Source organism: Lepidochelys olivacea, assembly GCF_965140295.1.
Source record: "Lepidochelys olivacea isolate rLepOli2 genome assembly, chromosome: 17".
In the NCBI taxonomy this organism is placed as follows: Eukaryota; Metazoa; Chordata; order Testudines; family Cheloniidae; genus Lepidochelys; species Lepidochelys olivacea.
In genome coordinates, this window is record NC_140427.1 from 5,405,293 (window position 1) to 5,423,966 (window position 18,674).

At 38.7% G+C, this 18,674-nt stretch overlaps 1 protein-coding gene across 9 annotated transcripts in view; it reads left to right on the forward strand.

Annotated features, from left to right (window-relative positions):
* The window catches only part of VMP1 (vacuole membrane protein 1), an 89,452-nt gene that overhangs the window by 17,599 nt on the left and 53,179 nt on the right, over nt 1-18,674 (forward strand). For all 9 annotated transcript variants that reach the window (XM_084650586.1, XM_084650585.1, XM_084650584.1 and 6 more), the window contains 2 exons: nt 736-826; nt 3,032-3,142. In XM_084650586.1, the coding sequence (XP_084506712.1) occupies nt 736-826; nt 3,032-3,142 (202 nt within the window). The remainder of the gene's footprint in view (nt 1-735; nt 827-3,031; nt 3,143-18,674) is intronic.

An 18,674-nucleotide genomic window follows, 5' to 3' on the forward strand; every position in this document is an offset into this window, starting at 1 on the left:
GCCTAAACCAGCTGTGCACTGCCAAGCAAAAGGAACAGTTTTATTGCAGCCTTGTAAAGCTAGATAGACACAAAATCCAAAGTAGCTGGATCTCAAATTACATAAAGAAATACTTCTCCCCTTCCACCCCCACTGATAATTTCCTTACACTTGATAATTAACTGGAAGGTTTTCACATTGCATTTTTCTGAGCTGAAACCAGAGACCTTTTCAAGGTTTAATTTCAACAGATTAAGAGAGAACCCAAATAGTTATAAGACTACCCTTTCTAATGCCACTTTGCCCTACTGGTCAGAGCATATGACTCAGAGTTAGGAGTTTTAAGTTCTATTCCCAGCTCTCCCACTGACTTACTGTGACCTTCGCTAAGTTACTTAACTACTTTGTACCTTGCTTTACTCCTCCGTAAAATTGATAATATGGCAGTACCAGTTATCTTGGGTGTCAAGGCTTAATGTTTGTAGAACATAGAGTTAATTGGATGAAAAATACTTTCAGTTTGTGTAACAGAACTCTCTTATTCCAGTTCCAAGTGAAATCAGATTCCCATTAAAGAATCAAGACTCCTCAGTTCTTTTAAGAGAGCTTTGACCTATATCTTAAAATAACAAATTTGTCAGGCTGTCTTTTTACCCTTTTGATGCACCCCAATAAAGCTGTTCGACAATGACACAGAGGTGGCTTTGCAATGCATGGAAAAATATGAATGACCCTAATTGTAATTTGTCTTTTAAGATTGTGGCATCGCCGAAGTATCGTGGTGTCTTTTTTGCTGCTGCTTGCAGTGCTTACAGCTGCGTATTATATAGAAGGAACACATCAACAGGTATGCAGTTCATCCAAGTTATTTTCTTTTATGGCTGGCACTTCCTGTCCTTGTCCTACCAAAACGTACACTGAGAGGATTGAATAATGTCATACAAGAATGGTAATGCATCTACCTGAGCGTTCATTTTATGCAGCTGTTAATTCCCCCTGCCGTGCACTCCCTTCTGCTGCATAGCAAATGAATCATAGATGGTAAAGATAGGGAAGACCTATCCGATCATTCAGTCCACCTCTCTGCAGCCACATGTATTCTACTTGTCATCTATCTCTGAATAAGTGCCACTCCACATCTGCTTCTCAGAGTGTTCAGCATTGGGCTCTGCTGTCAGGAAAACTAAGGCTAAATGGGACCATAATCTACCAAAATGTCAGGGCTCCCAGGTAGATTGTTTCTTCCTCCTTGCAGAGGATTCTTCAAACCATCTGGGATGGTCTTTCTCTCCGGACATAGAATAGTCTAATGGACTGAGCATGGGGGTGGGAGTCAGGAGCTCCTGAGTTCAAATCCTAGTGCTGTTACTCCCAATTCCTTTAAAATGGATTTTATGCCTACCTGCATCCCAGGTGATATGAAGTTTGATACTTTTTGTATCGGTGCAAAAATGTAAACCATTATAGAAATGTAAGTCAGGGAGGAAGGCAATACCAAGTCTCTGATCTTGTCCTGTGGGAGACAGCCCTGTCAGCCCAGCCCTGCAAAGGAGATGGTTGGCTGGAAGCCATCAGCTGTCCCTTCTTGTTGCTCTGACTCTCTCTTCCATGCAGCCCTTTCAGATTCCAAAAATCTTGCCTAAATCCAACTCCACCTGCTTCCCCATTCAGAGATTTGACTGCCTACCTGTGGTGCTTGCAACATGTGCAGCAAGAGTCTTAACTCCCACACCAGATCTTTTATGTAGTAACCTAGCACAATAACTTTTCTGATTGTAATTGAATCCCTTGGTATAATTTTGTGAGCCCTAAGAATAGGTCAGCCCAATGAGTCATGTACCTGGGGAAGAATCTTATGCAGTTTTGAAGCATTAAAGTACATTTCATTCTGCCAAACTGTTAGGCTAACTGCCTTTTAGGTGCTTTTACAGGCATAGCAAGAGCCTCCCTGGTGCTATGCAAATGTATGTTGGTGCTAGAGAAATGACCCTTTGCATTTCAGCAGGGCTTTGATTCCCAACCTCAGCCAGGAGATCCAGGTGCTGCCATTTTCGGATTGGTGTTGGTCCCTTTCACTGACTAGCATTCAATATTGAAAATGGCCTCTAGTGCTCGTTTTCTCCATCCTCTGATGTGACTCATCTTGTTCTTATCCTTGACCTGGAAAATCAAGAGCCTGTAACATTGCAGAACTCCTACACTTGCTGTTCTGTTTTTAACACAGGTACACCTTTATTTAAATCCAGAGGCTAATAATCACTTAGAATTCCCCTTCCAAGTGTTCTCTTACCATTGTTTTTATTAAGAAAATATAGAAACACTCAAACTCACTCCATGTAGATAGTGACTAAGTCCACTAAGTATAGATAGTGACTAACTGACCTCCATCTGGCTGTTTGGCCTCTGAAATGAGTTGGTGGCTCAGTCCTGTTCTCGGTGGATAAATATCTGCTTCACAAGAACTGCCCTCACATTTGGTAGTAGCTGGCAATTTTGTCAGTTTAGAGTTCAACTGAATTCCCATTTGACCACTAGGTGGCTCTGACAGATAGTTTGGCAGATCATGGTGAGGAAGTTTACACTACTTCCGTACCTGTTCTGTGGATAACTATGGAAGCTTAGTCTCCTAGTTATCCATCCCATAACCTTTCACAGGCACTGTGTTCCCGACAGATCTTTTGCTTTATCATGCAGACATTAATGGTGGCTAGAATTGAATTACAACTATACCATTTCAGAGTAGCCGCCGTGTTAGACTTGTATTTGCAAAAAGAAAAGGAGTACTAGTGGCACCTTAGAGACTAACCAATTTACCATTGAGTACACTCATTAGTATCCTCTTTGGATCATTGCCGTTTACATATAATATCTTTAACACTAGCTATACCTTACATAGATCAGCCTGTTTTGAGAACTGTCTAGAATTCAAGTTGGTCATTTTGACACTGATAAATTATCTTAAGCACTTCGGAAGAGCAGCTGCACCTTTCTTTCCTCCTCCATGAGAATTCACTCATCCTGTTTTTCTTTTGTGATTTTTCTTGTTTTTCAGTATGTGCAGTATATGGAGAAAAAATTCTTGTGGTGTGCCTACTGGGTAGGCTTAGGCATTCTGTCCTCTGTTGGACTCGGAACAGGTCTTCATACCTTTCTACTCTATTTGGTAAGAAACCTACAACTACATTTCCTTTCCAATCACATTATTCCTTTTTATAAGGTGCTTTGAGATCTGTGGATGAAAAGTGCTATATATGAGCTTGGTGTTTATATACTTGTGGACTTTAAAAAAAAAAAAAAAATCATCCATGCTGTTGAGTCTTTGTAATGTCATCTTTGCTAAATGGTATTTTGTTACCTTGTTTTGTTGTCTCTATGCTATATATCATTATTGAACTCTTGGTGAGATCCTGCAGCTGGAGATCATCTTTACCTTGCAGAATTGGACCCATAATTTGTAATGGTAATTTTCAGTGCTATCTGCACTAATTAATGCACTTAAATAAGCAAGGAAGTTTTCTAGTATGAAGTAGCTGTAACAGATGGAAAATGGGGTCTGGACTAGGCTTTTTAGGATGCTTGGGTTTTTTTGGTAGATCAAAATGTTAATTTTCCTAGCTGAAGCTTCTGAAACATGTAATAAATTATTCTTATAGCTCAGTCCACAGTAATTCTGTTTTATAAATAATAACAAGATACAGGAAAAATATGTCTAGATACCACACTAAATTAACCTCTAAATCTCTCTGAAGACAACCACATTGTGTTGTTTATCTCAACTTCAAATTACCTCGAAAAGTCAGGAAAATTTTGTTTTCCATTGGGCCAGTTCTTTGATTACAAACAACTATCGTGGTTTTAAAAAAGGCTTCATGGCTGCAAAAAATAATTAAACCCGTTTTGTGCAACCAACCCCATATTGTATTTGGAACAGTTACTGATGGTTTAATTTTAGGATTGCTTTAATCATGACCAATAACACATAAAGCATTTCGGGGGGAAAAGGAGAACTCTTGTTGTTTTCCATGCAATAAAGCAATGCTGCTCAGACTGAATGACAACTGTGAAGGATGCATTCACTTGAGCATTAGGGATGTGTATGCACCATAACTGCTTTCTTAAAGTCTTTGTCGGAAGCAGAAAAGGGGAGACATAACTATCATCTTCACTCTGAATTAAGGTGAAAAAAGGTTGTGAAGGTTACTCAGTTGTTAATTTTGAGTTATGTGGAATGTTTTAATACACTCTGGCTTTGGTTTACTTTATTTTTCCCCTCTGTACAATGGAGAGATTAGTAAAGGGGAATGTGTGTGCAAATGTAAATAAAAAAGGTTATATTTTTATCAGCAGGTGCAGGATAATTGTCCATTCCACACTTAAAAACCAACACACGTTTTCATTGTTTGCAGGGGGAAGTTTAAAGCATAGGCTTACATGTGCAGTCTGTTGTTGACAGTAGAAGAGAGTGCATGAAAAATGGCAAAGCTCTCAGGATTCCTGTTGAGAACCCTGCCTAGATTTTTCTGCTGTCAAAATCCTTTGCTCTAACTAGAAAATAGTAGCTTCTTTCTGCTTGCAGACTGGAAGAGACTGGCATGTCTTTTGTATTGTGATAGCACCCAAAAACCATATGCAGTATCAGGGCTGCATTGGAAGACATGGCTCCTTGCTCCAGTGAGCTGACAGCATATTGGTAAAACTGTAACTGAATAGGACAGTTGGGAAAACTGGACATTGTGGACATTTACCCCACTGCGCATCAGAACATTAATCCTAGGCTATATATATTGCTAGTTCAGTGAAGTGTGAAAAGTCACATAGCAGCCAAGCATGCCTGAAATCTGAGAGGTTCATTTCATCAACTTGTTGTAAAACAGCGGAGAGTTTATAGGCACTGGATAGAAACATTGGAGATGCAGCATCACTGAAGAACTCCACCATAAGGTACAGTGAATAGCCTTTTTAGATCTATAGTAAAGGAGAGTTCAAATGTTAAGTATTTTAAATCCTTTAAAATAGAAAAGCAAATGAAACAGGGCAGTGTTCTGCTTACATTTGGCTGTTTGTAGCAGGATACATGAACTGACAGATGTGTAGTTCGCTTAATTTTTGTCTTGTCATTAACCTGGCTTAACTGTGTCTGCAGAGTGAATGAGTGAACACCTAGTGTAACACAACATAAAATAGCATCATGTAGGCAGAGAAGCTTGGATTAGTGAAAGTACTTATTGTGGGACTTGTAAAATCCTTCTGCCAATAAAGCTGCCTTCAAGGGCACATCATCTGCCTGCCTAAGTTAAATCAGACATTCATACTAAGCGGGCACAAATCTATGGTTGTCAAACTCTCAACTCCATTGGCAATTGATAAAGAAAAATAGGCTTTATCTTTTGTCTGAAGCGTCTTACTGTGGAGGCAAACGTAGAAATGGCAAATGAGGGGCTATTTGCTATGTGAACTTCAAGATACAGTGTGGGCAGATGTTAAGTTTTTCCTATGAAGTTCTCACAATGTCTCATTTGTGATTCTCTTCCTCTTGTCTTAGCCTTGCGTTTGTTTCTCTTGAGCAGATAATGCCAAATGTGGTGGATTTTGTATTGCAAATGTGAATGCTAGGATGAGACCCACCAAACATTTACATTTGTGCCCCTAATTCAAAATCTTAACCCCTGTCTTTATTATCTGCACCTCCTAGTTGCCATTCAAACTCTGGCCAGCTTCTGATCATCCGTCTACGATAGTGAGTCCATTTAGCACAGGAATTCTCAAACTGGCGGTTGGGACCCCTTAGGGGGTCACGAGGTTATTACATGGGGGGTTGTGAGCTGTCAGCCTCTACCCCAAACCCCACTTTGCCTCCAGCATTTATAATGACATTAAATATATAATAAAGTGTTTTTAATTTATAAGGGGGAGATTGCACTCTGAGGCTTGCTATGTGAAAGGGGTCACCAGTACAAAAGTTTGAGAACCACTGATTTAGCGAAACTCAAAGCACTGACTTGTTGAAAATTTACACATTAGTATGGAATTAAATAACTGAGATGTTGACTCCAATTTGAGACATTACTTGAGAGAAGCAGAAAGTTGGACTAGCATAGTGGAAGACTCCATGTTTGGGGACTAAGTTCTCTCTGAAAATGCATTTCCACAGTACAGTTAAACACTTGGGAGAACTGGAGACATCCACATACTGGGGTTGTGTGCCAACATATGAACCTGTGTGGATTGAGAGTCAGATGACCTTAACGTAAATTCAATAGTCATTCCAGAAAACAGCAACATCTAAACTCTGATCTTTCAATGTAAAAGAACAGACAAAATAGACCCCTCTGAATAACTAGAGGGAATTTATTGTAGGCCTTAAAATTCAATAGGTGTGTAACACAATTAACGTAAGTGCATTAATACAGGAAAAATGTGTGTGCTGTTTGCATACTCTTTGGATAAATTGAGCAGAGAATCAATTTCCCACTATATGCAGGGCCGGCTCTAGGTTTTTTGCCGCCCGAAGCCCCCCCCCCTCCCCCCCCAAAAAAAACCCCACCCAGAGTGCTGCCCCAAGCATGTGCTAGGTTTGCTGGTGCCTAGAGCCGGTCCTGATTATATGGAGAGAATGCTACAAGTTGTCGTAGGCCTGGTCTACGGTGCTGCTTAAGTCGATGTAAATTATATCACTCAGGAGTGTGAAAAATATCCCCTCCCTCCGAGCAACATAGCTTTCATTGGCTTAACATGGTGTCTACACTGCACTATGTTTGGAGGAGACGCTGTTCTGCCGACTTACCTTCTGTCTCTTGGGGAGATGAAGTACTGAAGTTGACAGGAAAGCACTTTGCCATCGACTTAACGCATCTTCACCAGACTCACTAAATCAATGTCATTGCGTCGATCACAGCAGTGCTGATTTTGTGTGCCAGTGTAAAGAAGCCCCTAGGGGTAAATAGGTAGAGCAGTGGTCCCCTGTGCGGTGCCCGTGGGCACCATGGCACCCGCCGGCGCCAAGCAACGAAGAGGAGAGAAGCGCATCCGCCAGAGAACATGCCGCCAATGAGCGCTTCCGGCGGAGACGCTGCCGCTGAAATGCCGCCGAGGAGTGCGGCCACCAGAGAAGCGTCGCCACCGAAATGCCGCCGAGAAGCGTCATTGCCCGCCACACTCTTCTGAAGGCATCAGTGTGCTCTTGGCCACAGAAAGGTTGGAGACCACTGAGGTAGAGGAACATAGATGCTGTTTCTTTCCTCCTTCCATATACACTTATAGAAAATATTGTGCAAACACAAGAGGTCCAAATGATGACTGTTCTGTGGACGTTAACTTGAGATTTTCTCAATTCTCAGTGTTCTCAACCATGGTGTCACTTAGCTGCGTTAACTCAGTTATATGCAGTAGTGCAGGTCCTGCAGTCACTAGGTGGCACTACAAATGTAAAAACACAAATCTGCAACGTATCTAGGCTTGGCAGAAATTGATTTTTAGTTTTATAATTTTGACAGATAATATTGATGTCAATTTAAATGTTCAGTTGCACAAAATTATGGTGGGTGGTGAGACCATAATTATTTAATGACAGTAAATGTTGAGATTCAAAAAGTTAAAGCTTTATACCATTAAAACATTGTCAACATCACATGTCAAAAAATACTAATTGAATATCCTTAAATCAAACTCTAATAAATTCTCAAGCAGCATTTTTCTTTTTTGGCTATCTGTACATTTCTGATATAAAATCTATGGAAATATTTGTCATCTGTTTGTGTGTATGGTGAAATGGACATTTACAGACATTTATCAATAAAAATATAATCCTTCTAAACGTAAATATATGGAGCTCTTACTGACTTTCCAGAATGCTACCGATTTAAGGATCAAAGGTTTTATTTTTTAAAAAAAATTTTTTTTCATCTCTATTGCTAAGGGCAGTGTTGAGTTAAGTGTATGTGTAGTATAATATCCGTTCTGTATCTGATAGCTCCTGAATCTGAGAATTTATACCCTGCATCAAAGGAAACACAAAATACTAACTTGTGACTGCTAGGTGCAACTGCAGAGTGTAATTGAAGTCTTTCAGAAGAGCAGTATAAATTGTTAGTCCAGGTGTATTCAGAAGTTCTCCAGCTCATCATATAGGTGTATTAGGTGTCTCAAACTGGTTCATTTAGCTGTCCAATATATCAGATTTTTAAAAATAATTCACAAGCTCTCTAGGTAAAAGATTTTGTGTTCATTGCACATTATACATGCTCCTTGTTGTTAATATATATTCACCTCCCATTTTTAACATACTCATTTAAACCAGATCTAACAAATTACTTGTGTACACTTCATTAGCCGGTAAAAGGATTTCTGCTTTCATACCGTTGATGAAAACACTTCAAAACGATGTAAAAATCAAATCAGGCCTCAGTGACTTGATCTGTTGGGAGTAGAGAGTAGAGCAGCAGTAAAGTGTTTTTAAATTACTCATAATTAATTGCTCATACCAAATCTGAATGCACAGTGAGATTGTTGAAAATGCAATTACATGATTAGACAACAGTGCTGTCAGGCTGACCCATGTGCTTCTGAGCGTTTGTTGCTGCTTGCAATAATATCTTTGCTATTCTGGGAAGTGCTAGCATATATCATATACGATACAGGTGCATCTTTTAAAAATACATAGCCCTATATTTGACATGTACAACTATGGTAATATCAGAACAACTATGCACAAGCAAGCTGTTAGCTTGGCAAATAATTCAGTAGAATTATGTGTGCAGTAGATCCAATATGTGAATGACCCTGGATGTTTGCTCTCTCTAGCCTAGTAGGTTATTTTCCAAGTGTTAAAACAATGAGTTGTCTGGATCCTTCAGAGGATCTCAATCCAGCTACTTGTCCTGCCATCCACAGAGAGGTAGATCATAATATCAGAAGGTAAAAGAGCATTGGAGGGTGGCATGAAGCGGTAGGTATTAAAATCTAAACCAATCTCTACTTTAGGGGAGATTTACTGTCAGTAGGGGACTGTGATTAGTATCAATTTAAATCTGATTGCTTGTATTTAGGTTTTGTTGCTCTTTGACTACTAGAGGGATCTTCTTGAGTGTGCCTGAGTGTCAGTGTGTGATATTTAATGGTTATTCTTACATTTAATTGCCATTTACTAGTTATCTTGAGGAACTTCCTTGATGTTAGACTGTATCTAAAATTGCTGCTCTGGATTGGTTTCTAGTTTCATGCTGCTTCTCTGTTTTTTATCCAGTGAAAAATGCAACATTTTAACTGGACTTTTGGAAAACAATGCTCACCATTGCCACTAAGTGTCACTCTGAGCACAAGGCTGGAATGTAATACGGCTTTAAAATATAGTGTGGAAGAAGACTACATGATTCTTCCAATAAATCTTCATTCTGACACCTTTCAAAACACATCTGCTGGCTTAATTTCCTTAAGACATTGTTTTTCTTACATCTCTTTTGAAAATAACATTTTAAAAATAGAAATTGACATGTAGCTCTGTAGGGATACAAAATCTATTTGGCCACTAATTCAGACATTTTTTCCATCGGCCCACTGCTTCTTTCTATTGTCAAAAATAACTTCTCACATATTGCTGGCATTTTCAAACAGAAACAGAATGAATCACTTAGTTACCAGAAGAGCAGATGACCAAAGGTAGCTAGTCATATGCAAGGAATTCATATCACTAAAGGAGGTCTCTTTGCTGTTACAAAAAGTAATGAATGAGCTGCCAGTTGAACTTGTGACCATATGATTGGTTTGCAGTGCATACTTTAATGATGATTGACACTAGGTGGAGCACTTGTTTGAAGGATTGCTTGCAAATGCTGTGTAGTGTTCATCAAAGCCCCTTGCCTCGTGACTTAATTTCAGTTCATCTCTGGCACAGAAATTGCAAAAGTAGATGAAACTGAGACAAACAGAAAACAATTTCAGAATTATTGCTCATTTGAAAAAAAAAAAAAACACCTTTGCAGAAACAAAAGGTCAGTGGCCTTGTGGAGCTGATAATTTGTTTTCTGTCCTAACATTGATGGCTAAGTGGAAGTGAATCCCTTACGGATCAGATATGTGAGGGGCAAAACCAGTTTCAGCTGTTGGAGTTACGTGATATTTTTAAAAATGAATTTGTATGTCTAATTACCACTAGAGGCAAGTGGAGCAATTGTTGAATATGTTTTCATTGATAGTCCTGGTATGAAATAGAACAAACAGGAAATGTAACAGTGTAACAAGAACCTCCAGGCCTCACCCACAGTGGCAGAATACAGGAATGCATTGTGTGTGGATGATGGAAGGGACGTTAAAGTCTTCAAAGCTTTCATATGTGGGGTTAGTCTCTGTAACGAAACCTCAGTGAAAAATCTTGTAATAAAAGAAAGGAAGTGACATTGCAGTAACTGCCGTCCACTATAAGTGATAAAAACAGTCTTATGAAGACAGAAGATGAATTAAATATGTTGCATCCTCCTTACAACTAAGTGGGCACCGAAGGAGTGTGTTTGGATTCCTTCTAGGTTGGAGATTAGTGTGCTTTGGGCTTGAATCAGTTCTGGGGTTTGTTTGATTGATTGGGCCAGGAGCTCACAAGCTGGTCTTCCATGAGTTCAGCAGCTTGGAACTGAAAAAAGACCCACTTGGTCTGACCTAAATGTCAGGTAATTCAGTTTGTGATCTGCTGACTTAAAATCCAAACATCTTGTGCAATAATCACTGGTTAATTAACTTGTACAAATACTGTTGCGAACCCCAATCATTCAAAAACTACGTCAGGCCCTCTGAAATCATGAGATTGCCTTTAAATCATGAAATTTTAAACAAACAAATATGGGGAGGGGGGTTTTCTTATTTTGCCTCTGGGTTTTGAGCCTTTAGAGTACAGTCAGGTCATGGGTTTTTTTTAGTCTTACATGGCAGGAAAATCTTAAATTTTTCTTAAATGAAATCTGCAATTCCTATGTAATCATCTGACTCCAGGAGCTGGGCTTTTAAGAACACTGAATATCCCAAGACTCATGGTAAAATTGCAAGAGTTGGTAACACTGGAGATGGGTTTTGTCCAGTTGTGTGGTAATTTTGTGAAGTGGTCATACTATTTCTGAGAATCAGCAAACTTGTTTTCATTTCCACCCTGTGCTGGGATTGGAACAAAGTTACCATTTGGGTAATTTTGCAAACCCCATGCACTCACCTGCCTTTCCAGCTTTTGATTGTAAGAACCATTTTTAAAAGCTGCCAGAATGGCAGCCTCCATTTTGTTGTTCATGTATAAAATGTTGCTGTTAAATTATTGGCTGGAAGACTCTGCCTTTTACTGATTCTCCACTACTTTGCAAGGAGTCTTACCCTTCTCATGTGGATCCTTCAAAATTAATGTTAGTAATTGGAAGATTGATGGGTTCCATGTGTGTAGAAAAATGTGAGAAACAAACAAAGAACTTGCTTCTTTAGCAAGATGGGAAATGTTTTCTCTTTCCCCCCTGCATGCAATTCTTCTACTTGAAGAAAGTGTCTCATTCTTCAGTTTGCATGTCGGCTTACAAGCCTAGGACAAACTACACAAGTGTCAATTCTGTCCTGTCCAATAGCTGGGATCAGATTACTGTTGTTGACCAGGAAAGGTAGTTGAAAGAAAAATGTGTTGAACACAGAACATGATTCAAAAATATGTTGAAATGGAGCCTGTTTGTATGAGGATTGTTCATGACTCTGTTTCTGTCTCATTTGTTTCCTTCATGCCAACTTCCTTTAGCTGTCCTAAGCTATTTACAGTGAACTGAAACATCCTGGAACACATGGATCAACATGGAGCTTAGAAAATTAATTTTGTCTATCACTGTTTGATGGGAACACCTCTTTAATTCTCACATGAGCTCTATTCTGCTTGATGCTGGAAGTATTTAGACTAAATACGCAACTATGCATTGCAAGAGTCATAGTGGATTAAACTGTGCAGAGCTACCAATTTAGTTGGGTAAATTTCTTGTGTTAATTTTCTTAAGTCTTCTCTCCATGTGAAATCTTATTTATTTTTAAGGGTGCCTATCATAAAATGCGAGTCCTGTGGGACAAACCATGCTAATGTTTATCTGTCCATATCAATCGTAAATATATACAGAGCAGGGAACTGAATTCTGAGATCACAGAAGTGTTGTGTATGTCTTCCCAATGGTATTTAAAGTGGTCAGACATCAGAATCTAGACATCTTCTCTGAAGCCTGAATCATTATAATAAACCTCTTGCATGAGGTGAATAGTACGCTAGGGGACGGCTTCCTGGCACTTAGTCTTTAAATGTCTATAAGATGTTAGTGTAGTGGTGACACTTAAACAATATTGAACGTGTTAGCCAGCAGCGGTGACTTGGAGTTATATCCATCAAGGGAGTAGAGTAGATGCTTGGCATGATATTTTGATCTTTCAAAGATTTACAAGCTGAATATTTCAAACTCTTTTATGAAAACAAGTTTTGTTTTTATTTACTCAGTTCTCTTCTGCATTGTGCCTGCAATTCAAGCTGCTTTGCTGGGAGACCCTACAATACCCTTGTGTATTGTGTTTTCCCAGTCATGCACACATCCTGTTATTTCCTCTGTTCTGTTCCCATATGCAGATCTGAATTTTGTATGTTTCATGTTGCTCTTTGCTCACAAGAACAGAGCAGAGATAAGGCACAACATAACCCAGCAAACCAAGATACAGCTGGAAAGGCCAAGAGTAGGCTTTACCACCATGTCAGTTTGAATTGATATTATAATGTGCTCTTCACTGATCATAAAAATATATCATTGGTTAAAGGAGGAAAGTGGGAGAATGCAGACCTCAGGACAGATGGGTGTTGAGGGAGGACAGGAGCAGCGTATAAACCCTCACACTTCCTACTTTGCCTCGCATTCCAGTTCTGCCCATAGGCAACCAGAAATCTGCTTGTAACTGCTACTGAGGAGGGGAGGGGGGTGTTCTGGGTGGCATCTTTCATTTACCATAAGTATTCTTGTAAAATAGCTGTATTTTGTTTTAATATCATGCCAAAGCCCGAGTTTCTCCTGGAAGTAACACCATGGCTATGCTGCACGTTTAACGGCACCACATGCATCATCCCCTGGTGACTCTTGTTCGGTTGTATTTGGAGCTGCTTGTTCATCATCTGGGATTTCCATTAGCCATGCTCTGAGAGGAAAGACTTAACTGAGGTGGGAATAGAAAAGAGCTAAATTAAATGTATAGGTTCCTGATGTAAAATTAGTGCAAATATGGGAATACAAAATTAGTACATTAAAGCTAGCCCAAGTGATTTGGAAAGCTAAAGAAACTCCAAGCTGAGAACTTCTTTGTTCTTAACTCCTGCTTTACAGCTTTCATTGCAACTCAGATAATATGTGAAATCATTCAGCCTTCTTGGACCCTCGTGATATGTGGACAGACTGGGTTGATTTCAGAAGAGGGAGGAAAAACAACTTCCCAGAGTCAGAAATCTACACATGCTCATAGTCTGTACTTAGATGAATATGGACTAGCAACCTCTCTGATTCCAAGCTGTTGCAGTTGGGGTGAAAATGCTTTGGCTTATTAGCCAACTATCTCCATGCCAATTTTCCCTTTTAGTCACATCTGAAATGAACAGTTTTCTGTGTGTTCAGCTGCCCGCCAGTCCTGAAGATAAAAGGTGCTGTAACTTAGTCTTGTTTTCCTGAGAGGTGTAATGACTTAGTAGATAAGTATGAGATGAGTCGCAGGCTGTGGCAAAGCTAGCAGGCTGTTTCCCATGAGAAACTAGCTCTTGTTTTTCTTATTTATCTTAAATCAAATATAGAATGACACATTTTCCCCTTTTAGTGTAAGGGGGGAGTCTTGTACCAAGTACTAAAAATTCCATATGCAAGGAAGAAAACAAGTTTATAGCCCACCAGAATATGTGCAAGATAATCCCCCATCTCTGTGGAGTTGTATCATTTTTCCTTGTCATAAAATGTTTTTAAATTAGAGCTAGTCTAAAATTATATCTTCCTAAATATAAAATGTTAAAATTAGATCTAGATGTACTTGTGGGGCTAGCATCATTTCAACAATATGAATGATCTGTAAAGGGAGAGCTGAGAACCACATTTGATATATGGTTTGATGCTCCATAATTTTGTTCATTGCATAGATACCAAAGTAATAAGTAACATAGAAATACCATAGATATTTCTTTTGATACTTACTTCCCCTTACCTTAAAGACTTTCTAATATAGTTTACATGCTGACATTTTTGAGGATGTGATTTGACTTTTTTATCTTGAAATACATATCCTTAATTTTTATCCCCCCCCCCCCCGCCTTTCTTTTTTTTCTTTGAGTGAGGAGGTAGTGAAAAATCTGTACTAATTGCTTCTACTTAAATATGTTTTGTACCTGTTTGGAAATCTGTGCTTTCTGGAGACTTTAAATGCTGCCTTCTAGAATAACTTCCTACCCCAGAATAACAATCTGGGGTAGATTCTAACTTTGGTGATTGATCAAAGCATTGAACGAAAAATAAATCTAGGGCTCCAAATGTATCCATAGGTTCAAATAAAGCTCCCTTTTATAACAAATCAGGGCTTTTTAGTTAGTGATTCCCCTAAATTACTTTTGCCAAAAATAGATTTGCATCAAGTCCTTACTGGTGACCACCCCTTGTCTCATTTGATTTATAAATTGCACAAATATTTCTAACAAATCACATTCCAGTCTAACCACAGGCTAGACCTATTGGTCATTGTAAGAGTGTGGAGAGCAAATGTTTCTCCCCAAATCAGCAGAAGATTACTGACTCCAGTGTTTTTTTCCCCTGTCAGTGCTTGCCCCTGCAATTAAAAAGAAGAAAATGGTGATTAGATATTACTTAACTTGACATTTTAATGATTCTTCTGGCTTCTTTGACAAACAATACCTCTACTAAGCCTACCAGTTTTGCTGCCGTTTATTTAGCGTAACGGGGATTGGAGTGATTTTAAAATGTATGTCCATTTAAAGATGGATCTAAAGTTAGACTTCAGCAGCAGGTATTTCTTAATAGGTTACAGTAAATTGACCCACCATAAAAATTAACTCAAACTTTGGAAAAGCCATTAATGCCTTTTTAAAAAAAAAGAAAATTTGGTAAGCAAACATGGGTACATGGGTGAGATAAAGGTCAAAAACTGTGACTGAGGATTAATATTTAGACTCAAAGAGCAAAAAGAAAACACTTGAAGAAAATAGGCAGGTATTTTCAAAGGACCTGGAGGGGCTGGGCATTCTAATTGCATTGAAAGCCAATGAGAATTGGGTACCAACGCCCATTTGTGTCTTTGAAAATCACCCCACCCACATAGTTTGACTATCATTATTGCTAGATATAAAATAAAATGGCACCTGTCTTTGTTGCAACATTTATCATATGACCTTACAACAGCTCTTGCCCTGTCAGGACCACACTTCTAGTTGAGTGGATTTTCCTCCCGGGCCGCAGATTGCCCACCACTGAGTTAGACCAACCCCAGTCTTTTGAGATTCAAGGGGAAATTACGGACTTGTGGACCAAGGCAGTGTACATTCATAATGGAGGCTCGGTTCTTGAGACTAGATACTGTATGTGGGCTTTGCAGGTCTGAACTGGAACAAAAACACATATCCGAAATATCACATGCAGTCTGCCAAACCATGATATGTTGTCCAGTTGACTTTACTTAAAGCAGCAGAGCTCAGCTGCTTTAAGTAAGGAGCACAGGATTGTTTTGCCTCTCTTACATGGCTAGTTCTGAATTTGAGTACTCCACACTTGATAATCATTCTAAATGAATCTTTTACATTTTATTTCTTATTCCAGTTAAAATGTGGTTTCTGTGGGATCCATAATTTCAACTTTTTTCCATTCTAGAATTGTTTGCATTTCAGTAGAAGAGTTGTGCTAAATTGATTTAGTCGTCAGGTGGCTGGAGGGATGTTTTCAGCTCTATTCTGAAATGTATTTTTCCATTGACTGCTTCTTGCTTTAGGATTTTTCCTTTTGCAGACTTCAGTTGTTGAAACAGTTAGAGCTGGGTTAATAGGAAGATGCATATTTGAGACAATTAAGGCATTCAAGAGATGGCAAGTTGTTAAACAGTGAATAGGGGTTATGTGTGTGTGTGTGGTTTCCTTTTATAACAATTATCCTTAGCAGACCCCCCTATTACATTTTCTTTGTCTTCACTTGCTGTGCTCAAAGTTAAAATGTAAGCTTCTCCAGGCAGGGACCTATCGTAAATTGTCCGCAAGCCTTCATTTCAAAATCTTGGCCTTCAAGATAGTGGTAATTTCACTTATTGAAGTAAAGCAGAGGGCATTACTGTGCTGGCAACTGTACTGTTTTTCTTATGCTGCTATAAGATTGAAACTAACCGGTTCTGCACTTGCAGTCTTTCATCACAGCTGGCCACAGTTACATTATACTGTGGTATGTCTTCCAAATTTTGTGGAACTGAAAATCGTACTTCTTGATTCACACCCCATGTCTCTGACAACCTTGGCAATGAACTTGCCCTTACCCTCAAGAGACCATGAGCAATGGCACTTGACTTTGGGGTTTTCCTCCATGCAAATTTTCAGCTGAGGAGAATTATGTTGCAGATTTGAATAGTTTACAGCTTGAGGCACAAGGCCTTAAAAGATCTTTTAATGCATGAAGCTATCTGGGTATAGGAGGAGAAAAAATCAAGATTCCTTGAAATTTTAGGGCCTGTCAAGGAAGGGATGATCTTAGGATCTGGTTTCAGTTCCCAGCTCTGCAACTGACTTGCTGTTTGACCTTGGACAAGTCACTTAATCTTTTCTGGTGTTGGTTCTCCATGTATAAAAAGGGGATACTTTCTTTGTCGTGCCCTTTGTCTGTCTTGTCTGTTTAGATTGTAAACTCTTGGGGGCAGGAACTGCCTCTTACTATGGATACATACAGGATCCAGCCTCTAGACAGTACTGCAGTACAGATAATTAGTAATTTTTCACCCGTCTGCAGTGTCTTTGCCCTACAGAATCAGAACAATTATTTGGTATTTAACAGGTCTGAATCTGCTCTCATATTGTCTTTACTTCAGTGCAGTTCCTTTGACGGAATTGCTCCTAATTTACCATGAGATCAGAACTATAACTTTATTTAAATAATTACAGAAAATAGTTCAAGTTAGTGCCTATTGAGCATTAGATCAGTCTCCCAACAAATGAACAAGGAGAGAGGTACAGGTAAAAGAATTGGCTTGACAGCAAAGTGGAAATTTTCTTACTTGTTTCAGTGGTCTAGAATTGAATAGCCTATAACTGATAGCCAAAGTTACCACGTGAAAATTAAAATAGACTGGGTATTTTCTCAGTAGGACTTTTCCACTATTTTGTGTACCTAAAATAACTTGCTACATATACTAAATTTTGTAATTCTGTTGTTCAGTCGGTTCAGAGAAACTGCTAACATTGACAAGAGTGAACCCAATGAAAAACCACCTCCCAATGCCTAGATAAGAACTCAGTAAGTTGTTCATTCTCATAGATTTTTAAGGACAGAGTGATTTTCTACTCTGACTTCTGTGGGCCTAACACAGCCCATAAAATTTCACCCAGTATTTCCTGCAACAAGCCCATAAACTCTCCCAAATAGTCCCTGGTCTCTGTATTAAAATAATTTTTTAAAATATCGTATAAAGGGAAATAGAGCTGTCCAAGCAATAGGTGTCGTGCATCAAGTGCCCTCTCTTCCCATTATCATTACATTCACAGATTTATTCGCTGTATAATAAATATAATTTCGATTTGCTTTTTGTACTGTGATTCCCTGCTGATCTAATAGACTGAAAGTCACTTAAGAAAAAAACACAGAGGAAAATTGTTGACAGAATATCTCCCAAAATGATGACAAAAACCCACCATGTAATTAATAGCAGAAGCTAAAGACTAAGCAATACTTGCTGTGTATGTAAACACAATTGATTATTAATTTATTCTGCTAAGGCTAAGACTGTGGGTGAAATTAAGTTTGCAAAAAATCTGTTTTAATAAAAATTTCTAAACAGTTTATACAGTTTGAGCATGTTGCTGAAACACAGATGTTGGAAGGTGATTTTTAAGCCGATTCTTTGTGTTTGAAACTCTTGATGTCCAGCATAAGGATAAATCTGAACTATTTGCACAGATTTATAGTAATTTTACTATTTTATAGTCCTACAATGGCAGTTTGTTCCATTATTTAACTGTATTGCATTTTGGTTCTTGTACACATCTGAAGCCATCTGTACCTGAGATCTGGCCTCAATAAAATGCGTTGGTAACCTTTAATAGAAGGCAGAGTCCGTGAGTCAACTTAATTCCATTAATAATGGCACTTGCACAAAAGTTGAGCTTTAAAGCGCTTTACAAACAATTTTCTGAGCACCTTATACATTGGAGACTGAAGCAGAAAGACTGTGATTTGCACAAGAGATTGCTGACATACTAACTGATGTTTTAAGAAAAGAGTGAAGAGAAGGGGAGGAACACTTCAAAATACTGTCAGGTCCAACTAGGCTCAAAACCTAGGTTTTGTAAAACCTGTTTTTGCAAAACTGAAATCAATAGAAATACTTTTATGGGATCTTTTTTAAAAATATTTGAAATAATTGCATTTTGTTGTTGTTAGGATGTAAAGATTCCTTTGCAGTATTTGCATCTCAAACATTGCTGGTCT